Source organism: Pipistrellus kuhlii, unplaced genomic scaffold (genome assembly GCF_014108245.1).
Source record: "Pipistrellus kuhlii isolate mPipKuh1 unplaced genomic scaffold, mPipKuh1.p scaffold_m20_p_9, whole genome shotgun sequence".
NCBI lineage: Eukaryota > Metazoa > Chordata > Mammalia > Chiroptera > Vespertilionidae > Pipistrellus > Pipistrellus kuhlii.
In genome coordinates, this window is record NW_023425595.1 from 10,074,308 (window position 1) to 10,094,796 (window position 20,489).

Consider the following 20,489-nt stretch of genomic DNA (forward strand, 5'->3'; position numbering starts at 1 on the left):
AGTGTGGCTGACTCAGAATTGTCTGTGCATGTAATTAGTGTCCCTGAGGAAGTCACCCCTTCAGAATTCAAAAAAGACACACATATCCCTCTAGAAACTTTATTTGTATGAACAGTTTCTAGCTCTTGGCTGGACTTAGAACTTTTAAAAGAGTAGAGACCTTATATATTTGAGTTTGAAAATGTTTCAGCTATTAATAAAAAAGAAACCTACCTACTTTTTTTCTGGCTTATCCCTTGGAGTAAGCCAAAAGTCAAATCAAAGTATACATTTCCTGACACACAGATGAGAAAGCAATAGACGCAACGTCCAGAATTTGAGAGTTGACTCTTGCTGGTGAAGGACACCTTCAGTTTTGTCCAATCTCCCAACCAAAGCCTGAAGGAAAACTCGTAACACCTAATTCCTTGTGAAAAAATTACCAGGTAACTTTGCAGACTATAGAAGAAAGATGGGCATTTTTCCTTTTGTCCTGGGGTCAGGGGTGCTTATGTTTAACACTGATCAGGTCAAGAGGGGAGGCTGTACCTACGATCCGAGGAGATGCTTGCTCTGAGTCTGCGTAGGCACAGGATTACCAGGGATGGCAGAGAACAGGCTGACCTGTTCTCATTCAAGCAGCCAGCTGAGTAGCGGCAGTCTAGAGAGCCCCAAAATGGCTACCCCTATGGCTTCAGGGAAGGGCTGAGGGCTGCCTTTTGAACATGTGCCACAAAATAACATAGTACTCTGAATCGGATTTTGGAGGCTTCAGTTTGGATGGGTAGGTGCTGGAAAAGGGGAGGACAAAAGTCAGTCACTCTTCTCCCCACGCCTTATGCCAACACAAACTGCAAATTAGTAAGCAGCACCTTAATGCCTCTGGTGACTGTTATAGTTGAAGTGGCAGGGTCAAGCTTGTAGGTGTTGGCATCCCCCTTTTTATATCGATCCCGAAAAACATAAATGCTCCCATTACAGCTGGCGATCTTCCAGAGGGGTGGGGTCGAGGTCCAGGCCTCAGGAAGGCAAAGCCGGGTAAAGCTGTCTAGCAGGGGATTGTAGCAAACCAGGGAGTCCCCTTCGGCCACGATGAACACCAGATCCTTATGCACAGCTGCATGCATGCGGCCGGCAAAGGGCAGCACATAGGGCTTCATGTAGCACTTGTCTGTCTCTGTATCAAAGCACTGGATGAGCCGGGAAGGTTTGGTAAAGAAGTCTAGGTCATTCTCCTCCCCCCCTAGCAGGTAGATGATCCCGTTGAGATTGGCTCCAGCGGCCCCGGACACAGCCACCTCTAGCTGTGTTGTCTCTATCCAGATGTTATAATCTACCTGGTAATAGATAACTGCGTTGGAGAGGGTATCCTGCAGCGTCTTGCCACCCAGTGAATAGATAGCATCTCTCCCGGGCACGGACACCATGGTGTGCTGGAGCCGGTCCCGGGGTAAGGGCGCACACCACTCCCAGTCCACGGTGGCATTGTTACACTTCCACATGCGCCGTGGGATGGACCCTCCTACCACGTACAGGTCTCCGCCGTGCTTGCAGGCTGCAGTGATCTGGTGGCACAGACTGTTTTGGCCACGTACACTGATGGAGTCATCTTCAGCACAGTGCAAGGACACAGCCAGGGAGTGGGTACGAGATGACTCTTTCCCAATCAGATAAATGTGCACGTTCTCCCCAATTTCCTATTGGAAAAATTAAAATGATCAATGCTATCTACTGATTCCAGGCTAAGGCTCAGCTTAGGCTCAACGCCTTAAGGTCTTAGGCCACACACTTGAATTCTGCTGCAGCCTACTCCCCTCCAGGTTGTGTGTGTCACCCTGACTCTCCTCCAGTCACTGTCTTTCAGATATTTTATGCCGGGGCAGAGAATCTCATCCTTTCAGCTTCTTAAAACTATCATGAGCCAAAACCGGTTTGGCTCAGTGTATAGAGCGTCAGCCTGCGGACTGAAGGGTCCCGGGTTCGATTCTGCTTAAGGGCATGTACCTTGGTTGCGGGCACATCCCCAATAGGGGGCGTGCAAGAGGCAGCTGATCGATGACTCTCATCAGTTTCTAACTCTATCTCTCTCCCTCTCTGTAAAAAATCAATAAAATATATTTTTAAAAAACTATCATTTTTGTTTTTTGTTTTTTTTTAGCAGCACCTTTGTCTGAGCTGGTGACTCAGACAAAGGTGCTTAGGACTGTTTACACAGGGTTGAAAGTAGTTCCCTCAAGGAGCTTTGGAGCTCAGAGGCATACATATCCTTCTCCCCCAGCTTCTATCAACTTCAAGCCAGAGACAATCCCCAGTCATCAAAATGGCCAGCCCAACTGACGGGTGTGACACATGGCTAGTGTAGTGTCCCAATCCAAAGAAATCTGCCTTACCTTCAAGCTACTCTTGAGTGATTCGGCAAAAGACTCTCTTTCCTCTTTATTAAAATTGATCCAGGCTTCTATTGCCTCTGTTGGGTTCTGGGAACATGGAACTCCATCTGTGAGACCCAGAGGAAAGGCATGGTCAATGGCACTCTGACAATCCACAAGGGAGATTTAGAGCCAGGGACTTTAAATATATGAACCTCTTTGTTAGACTGCTACCTTGTATGTATGAATACATGTGTGAGAAAATCTCAAACTGCCTTTTAATCAAAATGGTTGGTTTGATATACTCCCATTTACCACAGAAGCAATCTACTAGGCTGCAGAGCTCACACCTAAAGTATGTTTATGTCTCACTTGCAGTGTCAGGATTGTAACCTAAACTTGGCCCATCACTTAAAATGTTTTTTAGGGCCCAGCCGGCATGGCTCAGTGGTGGTGTGTCAACCTATGAACCAGGATGTCATAGTTTGATTTCTGGTCGGAGCCCATGCCCAGGTTGTAGGCTTGATCCCCGGGGTGGGGGTGGAGCAAGCAGGAGGCACCCAATCAATGATTCTCATCATTGATGTTTCTATCTCTCCCTCTCCCTTCTGCTTTGAAATCAATAAAAATATATTTTTTAAAAAGATTTTTTTTAGGTGTCTTGACTTATCCATCATTCATCATAAATTTACTTAGGTAACAGGTACATGCAGAGTGCAGGGTAGATAAGAACACCTATGTCCCTAGCTGGTTTGGCTCAGTGGATACAGTACTGGCCTGTGGACTGAAGGGTCCCAGGTTCAATTCCAGTCAAGAGCACATGCCTGGGTTTCGGGTTCAGTAGGGGGTGTGCAGGAGGCAGCCTATCAGTGATTCTTATCATAGATGTTTCTACCTCTCCCTTTCCCTTCCTCTCTGAAATCAATAAAAATATACTTAAACAGAAATAGAAAAAAAAAAAAAAAAAAGAACACCTATGCACAGGGGAAGATTATAGTATATATACAAATACTTCCTACCTTCTTTTCCTGGAGTTTTCCTCAAAAGAGGACTCAGTCTCTGACAGCAGCTATATTAATCTCTACTCAGTTTCTTTCAGAGGATACCTAAATTCCCACCAATACTGTAACTAACACCAGGAAGCCTGAGGGTTCCTTTTTCTTGAACCAGAACATACACTGGGTATGATATGCCCCCTCCTTCAGCTTACCAGAGATGATATCAGTGAGTAGGTGGTGGGGCAAATGGAGAAATTCCTCTGTGTCCTGCAGCTGGGCGAGGTGGGCCTTGGCACAGTGCTTGCCAGCAGTGTAGAGCTCAGGGTCACTGTGCCGATCTGCCAGCCACATCACCTGAAGGCAGTTCCCCACCTGCACTGTGCGGGCCAAAAACCGAGAACATTCCTCAAAGAGAGATGTCAGCTGGTACATATCTGACACCTCATAAATTTCCTGCAGCTCATCAGCTCTAAGTTTCACAGTTCCATGGTAGATATAATCAACCAGGAGCTGGAAAACAGACTCACTGACATCCTGCAGCACAATCACCCGGTTGTGGGCCTCCTTCAGGTTGGACGTGAACATGGACCGGAAGAAGCAGCTTTGAGCTGAGAGGACCAGCCGGTGGAGCTGAAACTCCCGGCCTTCCACTGAAATGGTGACGTCAGCAAAGAGCTCTTCCTCCAGACACAGTTTCATGATGCCCTGAGCCACACGGCCCGAGTGTGACCGATCTTTGAAAGTGTAGTTCACAAAGTAGTTTTCATCCATGAATGCTCCAGGCTCCTCTGGTGATTCCATGGTAGCCAACTTCTCTGCCAGTCGTCTGCAAAGTAACACCACCCTCAATAACTTAAGGAATCCACAGCCACAGTCTATGAATCAATGGTGCAATTCAGAGAGGGAGAAGGAAAAAGTGATTGTTAACCAAGTGGGCCCAGGTTGTCCTTAATTCTGGCCTCACCAATAACATCTCTGATGATCCCCTTCAACTACAGCTGGGTTCATTCTGCAATGGCACCCCAAACCTACTGACATTAATACAATTTCTTACTATGGGTATTTCCTTTCCGTGATGTAACAAAAGTCCTGGTATTTTTAGTCAAAGCATGAAAACAAGGGGCTGGAGTAAGCCAATTATCTTAAAAACCTGTGAAAGAGCCTTCAAACTACTGCATATAAAGCTATCGATGTAGAGAGTAGAACCAGGCAGATGTTCTCCCTCCCTGCGCTCGCAGGGAGTCCAGACCTTCTACTGCGAGGCTTGGCGGAGACATCTGTCAGCCCCACATTTGCTCTTTTCTGAGTTTCTCCCTCGCATTTCTCAGCTCAGCCTACTGACACCCCGCCCCCCCCCCCCCCAAGGCTCCGTCCCAGAACGCGAGACACAGCCCAGTCGTCCCAAACCCAGGGCACAAGGAGGCCCATTGCCACGTGCAGTGTCGCCGCCCCACCCGGAGTCAGCCGGGGAAACGGTCGCCGGGGAACCGTTCTCCGCCCAGCCGCCCCCCGGGCCCGCCAGCCCCCGCCAAAAGCTGAGCTAAAACCGGGGAAGGAGAGTGGAATGTGGAACCCAGAAACCCGCCCCTTCCCCTCCTCTCACCGTTCCAGTTCTTTAGGGTCCTCGCCTTCTTTCCAGATTCTGCCACACCAAGCTAGAGCCACGTTCTGCTCACGGTTTTCCGCCGGCTTGCCTTGTTTTCTCACCTGCCTCCCTTCCTATCATTCCGAAGCCCGGATCCCGGAATCTCTGCTTTTGGCCCGGCGACCGCCCGGAAGAAAACATAAAGCACACTTCCGCTTCCGGTCCGTGTCCTTGTGGCTCCGTGTCCTGTAGGTCCTGCCTTTGCTACTTGGTCTGCACCTTGTGATCATGGCGGCCGCCGCTCGGGCCTGGTGTCGGGGGCTCGTGGGGGCCGTGGCGCTGCCCCGGGGTGAGCAGGGGGTGACCGGGCGAGGCTCGGGGCAGGAGCAGCGGCGCTTCCAACGCGGGGAGACCAGGCCTCACCCTGCGCTCCGGTGCCTTTTGTCTCCCCTTGCAGGGGTTGGACGGTCCTCGGCGCTGTTGCTGCCGGTGAGGAGGGAAAGCGCTGCGGCCGACAAGCGCCGTGAGTATGTGCGGGCCCGGCCCTTCTCGGGACTACGGGCGGGGGCTCCTCATTCCCTTCGTCATGTTTGTCCTTGTTCTGGGATGCCCTTCCCTGCGTCTTGGCAAATCTACTTGTCCTTGGAGAGCTGACTGCAACGATCCTCACTCTGCAGGCCGAATCGGGCCCTCCCTGTGCCCTTAGGTCCCTCTGTTCTGTCCATGATTGGCCCCTTTTCCACTTCCGTGATTCTCTTTTTCTCTGATTAAACTGTCAAATGTTTGAGAGCAGGGAACATAATATTTGGGCCTTAGAGCCCAATATAGAGCCTGTTGTCATAGTAGCTCAAGTTAATTGAGTGCTTATTGTTTGCCAGGCATCTGGGAAGTGTTTTTATGAATGGTCTTAAAGTCTTCACAACCTTATGAGGTAGATAGTATTTTTATACTACGGATCGGGCAGGAAACAGTCCAGAGAAATAACTTGCTCAGAGTTACAACATTATTGAGTGGCAGAGCAGGCCTGCTTGCTGCCAGAGACCAAATAACCTTTACCCTGCAGTCTATGCTGTTTGGGTGCTAAGTGATTGAGGTTGCATGAATGAGTGTGTAGAGATACGTTCTAGACAATATAAGCCAATTGGGAGTCAGGAGACCTGGCATTTCCCCCTCTCTGTTGCTTCATCTATGCATAAATAAGGTTTCAACTAGAGAATCTATGAGAGCTCGTAAGCCCTGAAGTTCTTCCTTGAGAGCCGGCTATGAACCAGGTGCTAAGGAGATACACCAAAGCAAATGTTCTGGTTCCCACCTTTATGGAGTCTGGTAAGAGAGAGGAAACATATGTTGCTTTAACAGAAATGCAAGCTTCATGAAGGGAAGAACCATGGAGTAGTTTTGAGAAGAGGCAAACATGCCAGCTTCAATAATGAGAGTCTTTGCGGACTGTGTAGGTGACATTTCCCCTAAAGTTTCATCACTTCCTATTCCCTCCATTCTCACCTTTCTCAAAGTTCTACAGGGAGCCTCTTAGAAGCCCAGACTAGATTGGATGCAGGGCTGGTTGCTGCCTTTGCCATTTGTTAAATATGCCTTCTCCTTTCAGCCACTGTCAGACCACGGAATGATGTGGCCCACAAACAGCTCTCAGCTTTTGGAGAGTATGTGGCTGAAATCCTGCCCAAGTATATCCAACAAGTTCAGGTAATATTCAGTACTGTTGTTTGGCCGGGGTCAAGAAAGAACCATATTCTCAGGTCATGTGGGAGTGGGCAACCTGGGATCAAAAAACCACAGATTCTGCCCAACTAGTGTGGCTCAGTGGTTGAACCAAAAGGTCACTGGTTCAATTCCCGGTCAAGGCATATGCCTGGGTTGTGGGATAGATCCCCAATAGGCCTGTGGAGGAGGCAAACAATTGATATTTCTCTTTATCAATGTTTCTCTCTAAATCCTCTCCCTTCCCCTCTCCAAAATGAAGAAAAACATTTTTTAAAAAGCCCCATAGATTCTCCATCCCAACTCAGGTTTCTTCCTCTGCCTTAAATCAGGAGAATCAGCTCCAGTTAGTTGCTTCCTTGGTAGCTCTTGTCTCTACCTCCTGTCTCATGCCTGCAGGTGTCCTGCTTCAATGAGTTAGAGATCTGTATCCATCCCGATGGAGTCATCCCAGTGCTGACTTTCCTCAGGGACCACACCAATGCACAATTCAGATCCTTGGCTGACTTGACAGCAGTGGACATCCCAACCCGGCAGAACCGTTTTGAGGTTAGTCAGAAGGTTTGAGAGGTTTTGGGGGTAAAGGAAGAAAAGGAACAGAACACTTTTAGGGTAACAGTTGCCAGTAGGAACCATAACCTTCTTAGGTTTAGTTGAGTCAAACAGTTTAACAAAACAGTTAAACTAGGGTCTCAGATTCAGGTAGGCCTTGAGTTTAAATCCTGGCTCTGCCACCTATACACTGTGTGAATATTTTGTTTAATCTTTCTGAGTTTTAATTTTCTTTTGGGCAGAATAAGTATAAAATTGTCCCTAATTCAGAGGGTGGTTGTGAGGATTAAATGAGATAGTACTGGTAGACTGCTCGCACACAAGTTTTTAATATACTTAACTATTGATATTTACTGATAATATACTATTTGCCAGATCCTGGAATAGAGAGAAAAATAACACCCAATAACTGCCTTACAGGAGTCCCTCAAACTCTAGTCAGGGAGGATACATAAACAGCTTATTGTAATAACACATAATATATGTTATGTTAAAGATGTGCTGTAAGAATGCAGGAGGACCACTTAGCCCTGTCCGGGAGGCGTCTTTGAAGGGAGAGAGAATGTTTGTGCTGAGCATTAGTGGGTGACTAGAAGACTAGGGATTAGTCATTGAGGTTTGGGATGGGGGGAGATGTGGTTTGGAGACATCCTAGACAAAGGGAATAGCACGAACGAAGACAAGTCTATGTGTCAAACACAAGGCCCGCGGGCCAAATCCGTCCCGCCAGGCCTTGCAATGTGGCCCGCACCGCGCTGTCATCACTGCACTCCGCTGCGTTTCCATCACAATGACAGTTTATGACTGTTCAGTAAACCATTCGGCCTGCGATTTAGGCTGGATTTTAGATTTTGGCCCCTTCTCTGATTGAGTTCGACACCCCTATCCTAGACAAAGGGAATAGCACGAACGAAGACAAGTTTGCTGACTGCTGAGGAGCTACATGTCAGTGTGGCTTAGGCCTTTGGAAGCAGCTGTAAGTATAGGAGGATCTTGAGGTTTTGAGCTTCAGGATAGAAGGCTGATTTACCTAATTCACCTTGTGTCCTCATCATTGATACTCCCCTCAGGGACTTCAGCCTTAGACCCTTCAGCTTGTGCCCATCTTGGTCCTCCATTTCCTCTGTTCTCCCTAGATTGTTTACAACCTGCTGTCTCTGAGATTCAATTCCCGCATCCGTGTGAAGACCTATACAGATGAGCTGACACCCCTTGAGTCCACTGTCTCTGTGTTTAAGGCAGCAAACTGGTACGAAAGGGAGGTGAGTCACTGCGCATGATGGACTGTGCTTCTGAGCCAGAGTTGCAGAATTGGTTGGAACTACTGTGGGCAGCACAGCCCCTTACCCCCGTGTTGGTCATGATGGACTGGTTGCCTGAGGGCCTCTTTTTTCTAGATCTGGGACATGTTTGGAGTCTTCTTTGCTAACCACCCTGACCTAAGAAGGATCCTGACAGACTATGGCTTCGAGGGACATCCTTTCCGGAAAGACTTCCCCCTGTCTGGCTACGTTGAGGTAGGAGCCTTGGAACTGTGGTAGCAGCCTCAGGGGAAGGTCTGGCAGGGAACTCGGGGCATCCTGGGCATGGCAGGAAATGTGGTTTGTGGATTGTAGTGGTTTAAAAGCATTGGCTCTGGATTCAAATCTTTGCTCCACTTTTATAACTTGGGGCAAGTTACTTCATTTTTCTATGACAGTTTTACTCTTCTCTGAATTGGGAACAATAGCACTTAACCAATAAGATTTGCAGTGTTCTAAATGGTATATGTGTAATACCTGGTGTACTATAAATGCTCGGTTGTGTTAGCCATTATTGTAGTGATCATTTGATGATCAGGGCAGCCTTGAGAACACACTGAGTCTGTCTCCAAGATCTGAAAGTGAATGTCATTTTACCCTGGATCTCTGAGAAGGAAGCTGACAGGGAGGACACTGAATATTCAGCCTTTGAGAATGGCCAGAGGCAGGACCAGTAACTTGTGACTATCAGAGCCTTATAAAGAATTTCAGTGCTATAAAAAAAAAAATAAATAAAAAAAAATAAAAAATTCAGTGCTTTGCTTTACCATCCATTTGCTGCAGGTTGTTTGTCAGCAGGGAGGTAATCTAGTGTGTACATTAACACAGGTGATTTTGTAGCAAAGTAACTTTTTAGAAATACCAAGATAGTGGCAATCCAGCCCTTCTCTGTAGTGCTCAAATGCTCTTGTTTTCTTAGTATTTTGCATGGTACCCCTTTCTTCTCAAGCTACTTCTGATCAGGGTTACTTTCCTCTCTTCCCTTTCATCCCTACTGTCCCCCTAATTTGGATTGCCTCTTAATCCTAGCACTTGTTTTTATCTTGTCCAGCTGATCCTCCTATAACAAGAAAACCCATGCCAGATTTATTGCCTCACATCTTGACACCGATAATGCCAAGGCCCCAGGGCCTGAACTTGAGTGCCTGCCAGTCTAGGTGTACTTTTTTCAGCCACTGACTTGCTCCCTAATCCCAAGATAGGCAAATGCTTATCTTATAAAATGTGTGGATTGGTGAGCAAAATCAGTTCAGCTGGAAAAGAGCTCATAATGGGATGGTGGGAAGGTGAGCCTGACCAGGTGATGGTAGGGCATGAGATAGAGGACATTTTGGACTATGGTTGATAAATAACAGATGTGGATGGAGACTTGAAACAGCTGGGACAGGAATCAAGAATAGAGAAGTAAAGGGGCTGGAGAAATCACCCCTAGTATAGGAAGGTGGGCTGCTTGCTGTAACAAGGTCTTCCTCCGTGCACAAACCTGCCTTTTCCTTCTGCAGTTACGCTATGATGATGAAGTGAAGCGTGTGGTGGCTGAACCGATAGAATTGGCCCAAGAGTTCCGCAAGTTTGACCTGAATAGCCCATGGGAGGCTTTCCCTGCCTACCGCCAGCCCCCTGAGAGTCTCAAGCTGGAAGCCGGAGACAAGAAACCCGAAACCAAGTAGCTCCAGGGAAGGCATCTGGATCCTAGAAAGCGCCTTATCTATAATTGAGTGTCTGTGTAAATAAAATCCTACTTAGACTCATCACTTCCTGTGTGTGCTTATCATCAAGAAGTTTTTACTCTGGCCAAAACCAGTTTGGCTCAGCAGTAGGGCGCCGGTCTGCGGACTGAAGGGTCCCAGGTTCGATTCCAATCAAGGGTGTGTACGTTGGTTGCGGGCACATCTCCAGTAGGGGGTGTGCAAGAGGCAGCTGGTCGATGTTTCTCTCTCATCGACGTTTCTAGCTCTCTATCTCCCTTTCTCTCTGTAAAAAATCAGTAAAATATATTAAAAAAAGAAAAAGAAAAAAGTTTTTACTCTGGAGAGGTGAGATGGCAGGCAGGAGTTATCCCTGCTAATTACCAAACTGGGAGTCTATTTTAATGGGACTAATCAATGCAGTTACAGATGTGGTGACCTGCAGGCCTGGATGTATTTCTTTTTTTTTCTTTTTTCTTTTTTTAAATAAATCTTTATTGTTCAGATTATTACAAATGTGATCCTCTTCCCCCCCTCAATTGCTCCCCTTCACCAGGTTCCCACCTATTTCTGAGGGTGAAATTCAAAGTTTACATAGCACACAGGGCTCAGGGTGGGTGTGGCATGGCCTCTAGCAGGGTCTCAACAACTGCTGGAGAAAGCCCCAGGTCTGGCAGTAGCTTATGTGTTCAGGGGGTTGGGTGGAACAAGGAAACCACTACCCACCCTCATTCCATAAAAATATCCACAGAGTTCCATGAGCCAACAGGAAGAGCTGCAGCCCATTTTTGAATCTTGAACTCTGCAATCTGACAGCCCATCACGCTTGATATAAGGCACATGTGTCAAACACAAGGCCCGCGGGCCAAATCCGTCCCGCCAGGCCTTGCAATGTGGCCCGCACCGCGCTGTCATCACTGCACTCCGCTGCATTTCCATCACAATGACAGTTTATGACTGTTCAGTAAACCATTCGGCCCGCGATTTAGGCTGGATTTTAGATTTTGGCCCCTTCTCTGATTGAGTTCGACACCCCTACTCTAAGGGAATCTTCCTAGACTCTGGCCTGAGCCAAGAATGTTGTCAACAAGCAACGGAGGACCCAAGGCTGAGGCCAATGACATTCAGGAGCTGCAGAGCTTCAGGGGGATAGACTCCCCACCCCAGCTGGTCTGGACTGTGTTCGGCCAGTTTGGCTGAGTGCCTGAGGTGGAAGTGCTTGGCTTTGCCTGTCCATGGCGCTGTCCGGTCAGTCTGTCCTGCATTTGTAGGACTGGGCTTTGCAGCTGATGTTCTTGGCTGTTGAGGGGCTCCCTGGAGGCTGGGCTAGGGACGAGGCGTCAGGAGTGGGGCTCAGCTGCAGGATGTTTTGGGTATGAGGACATAAATAGAAAGATAGTGTTACTGCCTGGGCTCTTCCCTACCTTTTAGGAGGACCAAGCTCAAGCTGTTTGCTACCAAACACCTTTTTTCTATTAACTAAGAACCCAGCCCATCTGGGCAGCAACAGCCTCCTGCCAACAAGGATTTCACATTTCTACGGATGGAAAGATCCCTGGGATGCCAGAGCCAGCTCCTCCCTGTTTTGCTTTGAACTGACACGCAAAGCAGGGAACACTTGAGCAGCCTGCAGTGGAAAGCTGGAGCCATGGTGTGTGGCAGGCGGATGCAGGAGCAGAGAGCACCCAGGGAGAGCAGAACTCGGAGGACGCGGTGGGGCATGGCGGGGAAAATTAAGCTCCTGGCTTGGCTAATAGCCATTTGCCTCCTCCCTGGGTTGACTACAACCCAGCACCATGAAGGTACCAGGGCTTCAGGGTGGGGTGGATGGGAACCAAGGAAGGCTGCTGGCTAACAGCAGTTCTAGTTGGCTCTGTCTGAGCCTAGCAGGGCCTAGGAACTGTGGGCTGACCTGTGCTGCAGAGATTAATGGTGTGGGCCCCTCCCTTAGAACAGAAAAGGTCCAGGTGAAGCGAAGGGAGATAAACGTAGGTGCTGACCCCGGACAGAGTTGGGCCTGGGCTTATTCTGGTTGATGCCTGGAGCAGTTTCCCTTGCTCTGCCCTGGGCCTGGAGCAATCATTTTAAGGGATGGGTGCACCCTGGGGTGGGATGAAGGAAGCTGGGACAGACATCCTGCCTTGCCTGGCCCCCCTGCCTTGCATACCATCATCGAGGAGTAAGGTAGGAGCAGGTTCTTCCCCAAAGGGGTCCTCAATCTTTGGGGAAGGTCACTGGTACTGTTTTAGGTTTCGCTGTCACCAGATGATAGGGAGGGAGGGAAAGTGGGAAGTAAAGTGTCTTGTGACCCGTTACCCTGGAGCTCTTGGCAAAGGGAACTGTGAAGTTCAAGGAGGAGTTCTGGACATTTGCCGAAGTGGTATCTGGGTTTGGGATGATGATCTTGGAAAAAGACCTATGCATCTTGGTTGGCAAATGTCAATGTGCATATGTGTGTAGGGAGTGGGGAGGGGATGGAATGGCATTCCTACTCTTGCAGCTAAAACCTCTAGACACTCTTACAGGCAGCGAAGGGGCACTTCTGGGAAGCTGTTGTTTAGGATGGAGCTTGGCAGGGGCCTGACTTCTCTCTGCTGCCCCAGGGCAGCGCATGGACAACACCAGTGTGGCAGGCGACCTGCAGGAGCCAGAGGCCCCGGAAGTGATGTTTGAGGTCTTTCCTCCAGTTTGGGACATGGGGATTGGGGGGCGGGGGTGGCAGTGTCCAGAGGTTCCTCAACTCAAGCTGGGAAGGGGGAATGTCTCAAGCTGGGCCTATTGGAGGTGGGGGGCAACCCAGCATGGGACCTACTGCCTGCTTATGCCCCCCTGGCCCACTCTAGCTCCCTACCCTGCCCCCCGAGCTCAGCCCCCTCCTTACACAGCTCCCCTTGCAGCTGCTCTGGGCCAGGCTGGAGCTGGATGTCATGGGGCAGCTGCACATCCAGGATGAGGAGCTGGCGTCCACCCGTCCAGGCCACCGACTCGGGCTCCTCCTGCAGCACCACGTGCCCAGTGACCTGGAGGGCGCTGAGCAGCGGCTGCAGCAGTTCCAGGACCGGCGGAAGGGGCCTCCTCTTAGCCCTTGGGATTTTCAACATCTGCTCCTCACCGGCCTGTCCTGTGTCTACCGGCTCCACAAGGCTCTGGAGGATGAGGAGAGGGGTCGCTGGGCCCAGGTCTTTGCCCTCCTGGCACAGGAAACACTCTGGGACCTGTGCAAAGGCTTCTGCCCCGAGGGCAAGCCTCCTTCCTTGGAGCCCTGGTCCTCAATCCTGGACCCTTTCCCCTGACCCTCCCCTTTCACCTATCAGCCCCCTCTTCCCCCCCCCCCCCCAAGCCAGACTCATCCTGGGCAGGGGCTTCCATATGGCACCTGGTTCTCCCCAGGTGATCAGGTCTTTGTGCTTAGAGCAGCACCCTGGACCCATGTTTACCTCTTCCCCATCTTCTTCCCTGGCCCTGACAGGCAAAGAGCCCAGCCTCTGGGTCCCAGGCAGCAGGTGCAATACTAAAGCAGGACTTCCAGGCAGTGTGTGTGTGTGTGTGTGTGTTGGGGTCAGTACTGAGAAGTGTATTTTAAAAGATGCTGAAAGGGAAGCTACCCCTAAGTCAGGGGGTGAGAGCCTCCAGCCCCACCCTGGCAGTCCATGAGGCCCTGGGACTCTAAGGGAGCCTTCTGCACACTCCACACCCCAGCCATGTAGGCACCCCTGTAAGCCCAACCACTGCTCTGGGGCCCCTGAACCTCCACCTTCCCCATTGGGTCTGGGAGAACAGCATGGGCGTCTCTGTTTTGTCTGTTGGAAGAGTGAAGGGAAGCGGGTGGGGAGATGCACATTTTTAGAGTAGGAGGGATTTTTGGGGTCCATCTCAGCAAGGCTCGGATGAACACTTCAGAGGAAGAAGAGAGGCTGGGAGGGGATTGCCAGAAACAGGCTGAGGCTGGCTGGTGGAGCCCCTGATCCTGTGTAGCCCCCCCCCCCCCCCCAAATGTTCTGTTCTGGCCTCCTGGGTCCTTCCATGTCAGAGTAAGCTGTCAGAGTAAGCTGTTTCATCCCTGTCCTGAACAAACCGCCCTCCTAATCCTGGGGCAGGAGGGCGGTAGGAGGTGGGGCGCCCAGGTACCCGCTGCTTTCTATCCCCTTCACACATACTCCCACACGTAGCCGGGTGGGGCCCCTTCAACCATCAGTGGACCCCGAGAATGGAAGGTCAACGGGGAGGAGTTGGACAGGACCTGACCGCAAAGGGACATGAGTGGATGGGAGGCCCACCACGGGTTCCATGTGTCGGGTTCGAATTCTCATCTCACCTTCCCCGGAAGCCTGACTAATCTTGCCCTCTGACCCCCGACCCTCACTCCACACCTGCCATAGTCAATCCCTTCCCTCCCCCCCCAACCCCCCAAGAGACAAAACTGCCGCAGTTAAGACAGAGAACTGGACGGACACGGTCGCCGGCGCAGGCCCGCTTTATTGGCGCCCAGCGGCGCTGGGCGGGCCGCCATGCTCGCCGGCGAGGGAGGGGGGCCGCGCGGCCCGGCATGCTCGATGCCCTCGGCGCCGCCCGCGGGCGCTCAGAGCTCCAGGGGCCCGGCGCCGGGCGGGCTGGCGGCGGCGGCGGCGGGGTCGGGGTCGGGGTCGGGGTACACCAGGAAGCCGGAGAAGGTGATGTACTTGCCGTGGTTGCTGTAGGCCCCGTAGCCGTCGTGGTCGTGGCTGAGCAGCCACACGGCGTCGCCGCGGCGCAGCGCCAGCATCACGCTCTGGCTCTGCATCTCGCGGCGCCGCGACGCGCCGTCGTCGTAGATCATGGCCTGCACCTCGTCGCGGTTCTTCATCAGCTTCACCGACAGCGTCTTCCGCGGCAGCTTGCCCAGCGTGAAGGAGAAGAAGTAGGCGCCGGGCAGGCGGCAGCGGAACACGCCGGCCTCCGCGTCGAAGTCGCCGCCGATGTTGACGAGCTCCGTGTCGAAGGCGACGGGCCGGTGGCGCGGGCCCGCGCCCGCGTCCGAGCCCACCAGGCTGCGCGTGCGCGCCGCCGAGAAGGCCGAGCGCGGCTCGGGGCGCGCGGGCGCGCGGCGGGGCGCGGGCGCGGGCGCGTCGGCGTCGGCGTAGACCAGGTAGCCGCTGAAGGTGGCGCCCGGCGCGCCCAGCGCGTACTGCGGGGCGCCGTGCAGCCGCAGCCACACCACGTCGCCGTAGTCGAGCTGCAGCATGGCGCTCTGGCTGGCGGCGCGCCGCGAGCCGGGCCGCCGCTGCTCGTCGAAGGCCAGCGCCTGCACCTCGTCGCGGTTGCGCACCAGCATCACCGACAGGCTCTTGTGCGGGGCCTTGCCCGCCGTGAACGAGAAGAAGTAGGCGCCCGGCACGCGGCAGCGGAACTGGCCCGTGGCGGCGTCGAAGTCGCCCCCGATGTTGACGTGCACCTTGTCGAAGGTCACCGCCATCTCCATCTCCGAAGTGCCCTCCAGCGGAGTGGTGCGGGCCGCCGAGAAGGCCGAGCGCAGCTCCGTGGAGCCGGGCGCCGCCGGGCCCAGTGCCCAGGAGGCTGCCGGGCCCAGCAGGCCCAGCAGGAGCGGCAGCATGGCGCCTGCAAGGGGGGCAGAGGGAGAAGGAGAGGAGGGTTGGGCGGGGGCACCTCCAAATTCCCGGAGCTCTGGACCTGGAGACCGGTTCTCTTCCCAGCCCTGCCCTTGATGCTTAACCAGGACTTGGTTTCCTATGCACTTGGATTAATCAGTGATCTGCAAACTTCAGCAGTCAGTGTCACCTGTGATAGATCCTCCCTTCCTCCAATTGATGGACAGACATAAACCCCACCTGTGGCCAGACATTCCTGAGCTCTGAACCACCAATCAGCACCTGCCAAATACCCTAAGCCCCCATTCCTAAGTCCCCAGGTTCCCTAATCACCAATCAGCGTGCTGAGTGCCCTAAGCCCAGTCCCCTATCCTTAAAGGTGCTTGTACCCCAGCGCCTGCTCTCTTCCATCCCTCTCTCTGGAAGCAGCCAGCAGGGGTACTCTTCCCTCTAATAAAACCTGTGTGTGTCCTGCCATCCTGGTCTCAGGCTACCTTCTCTATTTAATCTATCAACCTGGAGAGCTTGTTCACACATGCATGGCTGGTCCTCATCTCCAGAGTTTGCATTTAGTAGTTCTAATGAGGCCTGAGGATTTTCATTTTCCAACGAATCCCCAGGTAAAGTAGATGCTCCTGGTGCAGGGACCACTCTTTGGGAACCATTCCATCAGGCCAGTGATTCTTCAAACTTTCATTGTTAAAAGCACCGGAACCCCTTTCTCACGTAAAAGCTGTCATACATATAACGCAGATACAAGCAGAATGCTGTTTGTAGGGGCTTCCCTAACCCCTTTCCCTTGGCACCCAGGGTCCTGGGCACACAAGGGGTGGGCAAGGGGTCTCTGAGTTTCTTTCAGCCTCTGGGTTGCTGCATTTTCCTGTGGCTATTCTGTGGTCTTCGGCTTGCCTTTCACACAGGCATTGGTTTGCTGCACTGATGTCCTCCATGATGGCTACTGTTTCAGCCCATCTTGGCAGGAAAGGAAATAGCTACTCCCTGACCCCTTCTCTGGTCTCTGACCCACTCAAGAGTCAGCTTCCATACTGGGCTTCTGGATTCCTCAGGGGCCCTTCTTGCACTAACGAGGCCAGAACCGTTGGGCTTTGAGGCACTTCCCCCGAGTAAGTGAAAGTGACTCCTTCTCTGAGCTTGGGGGCTGGTCCCAGGGAAAGGAGAGAGCCAGGAGCTGCTGGTAACAGGGAGAGCAACAATTCCAGCAGCCTCTGACATGTAGGGTCAGCAGCGTTGTTCTTCAGTGATGGGGTGGAGGGGACCTGGGCCTGGGGCCTGGCTCTACCTCTTACACGCTGTGAAATCTTAGGCAAGTTCCTTAACTTCTCTGGACAGGGCTTCCCCTGTGTAAAGGGGAGGGAACCTTCACAAGCTGACTGAGAATGTCCTGAGATAACAGGTGTGAACACAGTCTGAGCGGCTGTGTCACCCGGGTGTGTAGATGCTTCTGCTCTTGGCCTTGAGAAAAGCAACCTGATCAAGCTCTTGACATAAGGGGTTAGGGACTCAGTAACTCCTATCCTGGGAGCTTGGTGAAGGCTCTGCTTAACTCAAAGGAGCCACTCTCCGACGCGGGGTTCCATCAGCTTCCTAATAGGCATAGGCTTTGGGAATTGAATATGCAAAGGCCTTGAAGCGGAGACAAAGCAGGACAGAAAGTGAGCGGGCAACAGCCTAGTCTGTGGGTTTCGGTAGGCAATATCCTGGGAGCATGTGTAGCTTTATGTCTCTTGACACACGGGGACCTGCTGTGATGGGTTGCCAGGTGCAGCTGTACAGACGTGCTCTACTTAGCAAGGCATTCGCCTTAGGGAAGGTGGGCACTGAAATCTAGCCCACATTACACTTGCCCAAATGTGTGGGGCTGCTGTTCGTGGAGAAAAGTGTGCCTTTTCCTAATCCTCTTAAGAAAGGCCCCGAGTCCCTAGCCCCGCTGAGCACTCTCCCTCCAGAGAAGGTACCTTTCCTAATTCCTACGAAGGACCTATGGGTTAGCCCAGTGGTTGGCAAACTCATTAGTCAGAGCTAAATATCGACAGTACAATGATTGACATTTCTTTTGAGAGCCAACTTTTTTAAACTTAAACTTCTAACTCCACTTCTTCAAAATAGACTCGCCCAGGCCGTGGTGTTTTGTGGAAGAGCCACGTTCAAGGGGCCAAAGAGCCACATGTGGCTCTCGAGCCGCAGTTTGCCAACCACGAGGTTAGCCAATACCCATGATGCGGGAGATGCATCTGCAGGTGGAGTGGTGAAGACTGCACCTCCGTGCATTCCCCTTTGGCAATGTCTGGGCACATGGCACACCTGGCAGACCAGTGGCTCCTCGCCCACTTTACAGATGAGAAAAGCCTCGGTCCAACAAGAGGAGGTGTTTTGGACCAAGATCACGCATGGAGCACTGAGGCAAGCCTTGAAAAGGGGTTTTTTACTCCAAAATCAGTGTGCCCTCCTCCCCACGGCCTTTCCCTCCTAGACACAGCTATTTCCAGACAACCTGTCCTCGGCCCCAGTTTCCCTTTTTGCACAATTAGGAGGGGAGTTGAGTGGAATGAGTCTTGACATCGGGGGGTGAAGAAAGGAAGCCAAACCAAATAAAACCAACCAACCACAACTCTAGCGTTTTGCCTTCTGAGGGTGTGGGAGCATCTGAGCTCTTCCTGGGGGTCTGCTCTGGGACCCTGCCCATCTGACCCCCAGCCGGCTGGTGACCCACCAGCGCCAGAGGGTCCTCCTGTGTGTCCAGTACCCCACCTGCGCTGCCCCGTTCCCAGATGCCTAGGTCCCCGACCGTCCATCCCTAAACCTCCTTCCCTGAGCTGGGCAGAGGTGGGAGGGGCCCGGTGGGCATCACAACTGCAGGGAAGGAAATGGCTGTTCCTAGCTCTGTCCAGGTGGAGCGCAAAACAGTCATCTTTAAAGAGAAAGAACTGGGACACAGATAAGTGGGCAGAGCCGCGGGAACCCATGGGGGAGGTGTCGCGATGCCAGGCTAAGGGGGTCTCAGAGCCCCTCTCCTCGCCCAACCCTCCTCCCAAACCCTGCCTCTCTCAAGACTCCCCTCCCCGCCTACCTGGAAGGCTCCTCGTGCTCCCAGTAAACCCCCTTCACAGAAGCCAATTAATCATTTCTCGTGGATAAAAAAATCCCCCCAAAAGGGGTACCCCAGGCTCCTCCCCTCAATACCTCCCTTCCCTCCCCCCCCCCCCCCCCCCACCCCGCCAGACCCTCCTTTATTCATCTTCTCCGAGAAAAAGCCCTTGAGCATCCCATGGAAAGCTCCACATCCTCCTTTCGGGGAAGGACCGGTTTCCACGCGCCCTCCCCGCCCCCGCTCCCCATCAGGATGAACCTGGCCGCCCTCCTCCCACCCCCAGCCCCGGCCTCGGGCTGCCCTCACCTGCTGCGGACCGAGGTCGGGTCGGGTCGGGTCGGTCCGCTCCGAGCCTCTCGGGCTCCGGCTCCGGGCCGCGCACAGACGCCGGCGCTGCAGCGGGAGGGGCTGCGGGGCGGCGGGGGCTGGGGCTGCGGGGCCGGGGGCCGGGGCGGCGAGGCGCGAGGGGAAGAGGCCGGCGGGAGAGGGAGCAGAGCGGCGGGCGGGGGAGAGGCGGGGAGGGGGAGCAGAGAGCGAGAGGGAGGGGCGCGCCTCGGCGGGAAGAGGAGCGGCGGACCTAGGGGCTCGGCACCGGCGCCGAGGGCCCCCGTGCAGGCTGCGCGCACCCCGGGCCCTTCCCCGCGCGCGGACTCCCTGGGGCTGGCTTCATCCCTCGGGCTCCAGCGTGCAGGCATCGTGAATCCGAGTTAGCAGAAGGGGAAACTGAGGCCTGCGGCAGGGGCCAGACTGGGGGTGGCCCAGGGCACTCTACAGACCCTCCTCCTCCCTGGTTGGAGGTGGGGGTAGGGGGTGGGGTGGGGGACTGGGGCAGGACACAGAGACCAGCTCGGCCTCTGGGCTGCAAGGACAGTGCAAGGTGAGACTTGGGCTGGGACAGATGTCCAGGTTGAGTGGCCTTGGCGGCGGGGGTCTGAGAGAAGAGAAGGTAAGTGGGTCAATGTCGCCCGGAAAGGAAGGGCTTAAATGGACCTAGTTTTTCTTCCTCACCTCCAAACCCGAAAACAAATGCCCACATTGGTTAGGACAGGAGGAGGAAGACCAAGGACCGGGCCATCACAGGGAGGGGGTGAGGACGGAGCGGGCTCCTTGGGGCAGAACCGAATTTTGGCTGGAAAGGCTGCTTTGGTGCCCGAGAGAAGGGAGAGGGGTGAGAGGGACAAGGAAAGGACGTGAAAGGTCCCTCCCTGTGTGCAGAGGGACCCTGCCAGCCTGCCTAGCTGGGGCCAGGGTAGCAGGATGGGGGTGAGGGGCTGAGAACAGCTGTCTTCCCAGGTAACACTCATCAAAGGCCCTTCCCAAGGCCCCACTCTGAGCTTAGACACTCCCCCCCCCTCAAACCCCCGGAGCTCAGGGAGCTGAGCTCTCTTAATCAGAGTTGCTGTACTCTCCTGCTTTACAGGGACTGACTCAGCTGGGGGGAGGGGGGCACTTTTTTTTGTCTTTCTTCTCCTGGAATGTATACCCGAGGGCTGGAGCTCCATTGCCAGCTAGGGCCAGGAGACAATGGCATGTCAGGTAGAAGCTGAGATGAGTAAGACTGGAGACTCTGTGCTAAAGGAGCTAATCATTTAGTAGGAGTGGCT

General features: G+C 53.0%; 4 protein-coding genes across 9 annotated transcripts; 2 read left to right on the forward strand and 2 right to left on the reverse strand.

Moving 5' to 3' along the window:
• Positions 1–85: 85 nt before the first annotated feature.
• KBTBD4 (kelch repeat and BTB domain containing 4) lies at positions 86–5,107 on the reverse strand. Of its 2 annotated transcripts, none has more exons than XM_036426104.2 (4): positions 4,950–5,107; positions 3,559–4,172; positions 2,370–2,476; positions 86–1,676 (listed from the first exon to the last, which is right to left on the reverse strand). In XM_036426104.2, the coding sequence occupies exons 2-4, from the start codon at positions 4,145–4,147 to the stop codon at positions 816–818; spliced, it is 1,557 nt and encodes a 518-aa protein (XP_036281997.1). In that variant the 5' UTR covers positions 4,148–4,172; positions 4,950–5,107; the 3' UTR covers positions 86–815. The 2 variants fall into 2 exon arrangements, with proteins under 2 accessions (XP_036281997.1, XP_036281996.1); XM_036426103.2 differs by having other exon boundaries at positions 3,559–4,221; positions 4,950–5,105.
• Positions 5,108–5,124: 17 nt separating this feature from the next.
• Positions 5,125–10,252, forward strand: NDUFS3 (NADH:ubiquinone oxidoreductase core subunit S3). Of its 2 annotated transcripts, none has more exons than XM_036426121.2 (7): positions 5,125–5,280; positions 5,389–5,454; positions 6,538–6,635; positions 7,050–7,199; positions 8,339–8,464; positions 8,600–8,719; positions 10,006–10,252. In XM_036426121.2, the coding sequence occupies exons 1-7, from the start codon at positions 5,220–5,222 to the stop codon at positions 10,171–10,173; spliced, it is 789 nt and encodes a 262-aa protein (XP_036282014.1). In that variant the 5' UTR covers positions 5,125–5,219; the 3' UTR covers positions 10,174–10,252. The 2 variants fall into 2 exon arrangements, with proteins under 2 accessions (XP_036282014.1, XP_045433977.1); XM_045578021.1 differs by having other exon boundaries at positions 5,150–5,280; positions 5,377–5,454.
• A 1,351-nt stretch (positions 10,253–11,603) lies between these two features.
• FAM180B (family with sequence similarity 180 member B) lies at positions 11,604–13,484 on the forward strand. Of its 2 annotated transcripts, none has more exons than XM_036426123.2 (3): positions 11,604–11,993; positions 12,422–12,428; positions 13,061–13,484. In XM_036426123.2, the coding sequence occupies exons 1-3, from the start codon at positions 11,840–11,842 to the stop codon at positions 13,482–13,484; spliced, it is 585 nt and encodes a 194-aa protein (XP_036282016.1). In that variant the 5' UTR covers positions 11,604–11,839. The 2 variants fall into 2 exon arrangements, with proteins under 2 accessions (XP_036282016.1, XP_036282015.1); XM_036426122.2 differs by lacking the exon at positions 12,422–12,428 and adding an exon at positions 12,795–12,865 and having other exon boundaries at positions 13,089–13,484.
• A 1,138-nt stretch (positions 13,485–14,622) lies between these two features.
• On the reverse strand, positions 14,623–19,330 carry C1QTNF4 (C1q and TNF related 4). Of its 3 annotated transcripts, none has more exons than XM_045578019.1 (2): positions 19,213–19,330; positions 14,623–15,804 (listed from the first exon to the last, which is right to left on the reverse strand). In XM_045578019.1, the coding sequence occupies exon 2, from the start codon at positions 15,779–15,781 to the stop codon at positions 14,771–14,773; it is 1,011 nt and encodes a 336-aa protein (XP_045433975.1). In that variant the 5' UTR covers positions 15,782–15,804; positions 19,213–19,330; the 3' UTR covers positions 14,623–14,770. The 3 variants fall into 3 exon arrangements, with proteins under 3 accessions (XP_045433975.1, XP_045433976.1, XP_036282010.1); XM_045578020.1 differs by having other exon boundaries at positions 14,623–15,798; positions 19,194–19,294; XM_036426117.2 differs by having other exon boundaries at positions 14,623–15,811; positions 19,215–19,255.
• Between the last annotated feature and the right edge of the window lie 1,159 nt (positions 19,331–20,489).

Coding starts and splice junctions, on each gene's coding strand:
- NDUFS3 (XM_045578021.1), top strand. CDS start 5,220: ATGGCGGCCGCCGCTCGGGCCTGGTGTCGGGGGCTCGTGGGGGCCGTG. Junction 5,455..6,537: donor CGCTGCGGCCGACAAGCGCC/GTGAGTATGTGC, acceptor TTCTCCTTTCAG/CCACTGTCAGACCACGGAAT. Junction 7,200..8,338: donor CCCGGCAGAACCGTTTTGAG/GTTAGTCAGAAG, acceptor TGTTCTCCCTAG/ATTGTTTACAACCTGCTGTC.
- FAM180B (XM_036426122.2), top strand. CDS start 11,840: ATGGTGTGTGGCAGGCGGATGCAGGAGCAGAGAGCACCCAGGGAGAGC. Junction 11,994..12,794: donor TACAACCCAGCACCATGAAG/GTACCAGGGCTT, acceptor CTGCTGCCCCAG/GGCAGCGCATGGACAACACC. Junction 12,866..13,088: donor CCCCGGAAGTGATGTTTGAG/GTCTTTCCTCCA, acceptor CTCCCCTTGCAG/CTGCTCTGGGCCAGGCTGGA.
- KBTBD4 (XM_036426104.2), bottom strand. CDS start 4,147: ATGGAATCACCAGAGGAGCCTGGAGCATTCATGGATGAAAACTACTTT. Junction 2,477..3,558: donor ACTCACTGATATCATCTCTG/GTAAGCTGAAGG, acceptor TGGGTCTCACAG/ATGGAGTTCCATGTTCCCAG. Junction 1,677..2,369: donor CACTCAAGAGTAGCTTGAAG/GTAAGGCAGATT, acceptor TTTTTCCAATAG/GAAATTGGGGAGAACGTGCA.
- C1QTNF4 (XM_045578019.1), bottom strand. CDS start 15,781: ATGCTGCCGCTCCTGCTGGGCCTGCTGGGCCCGGCAGCCTCCTGGGCA.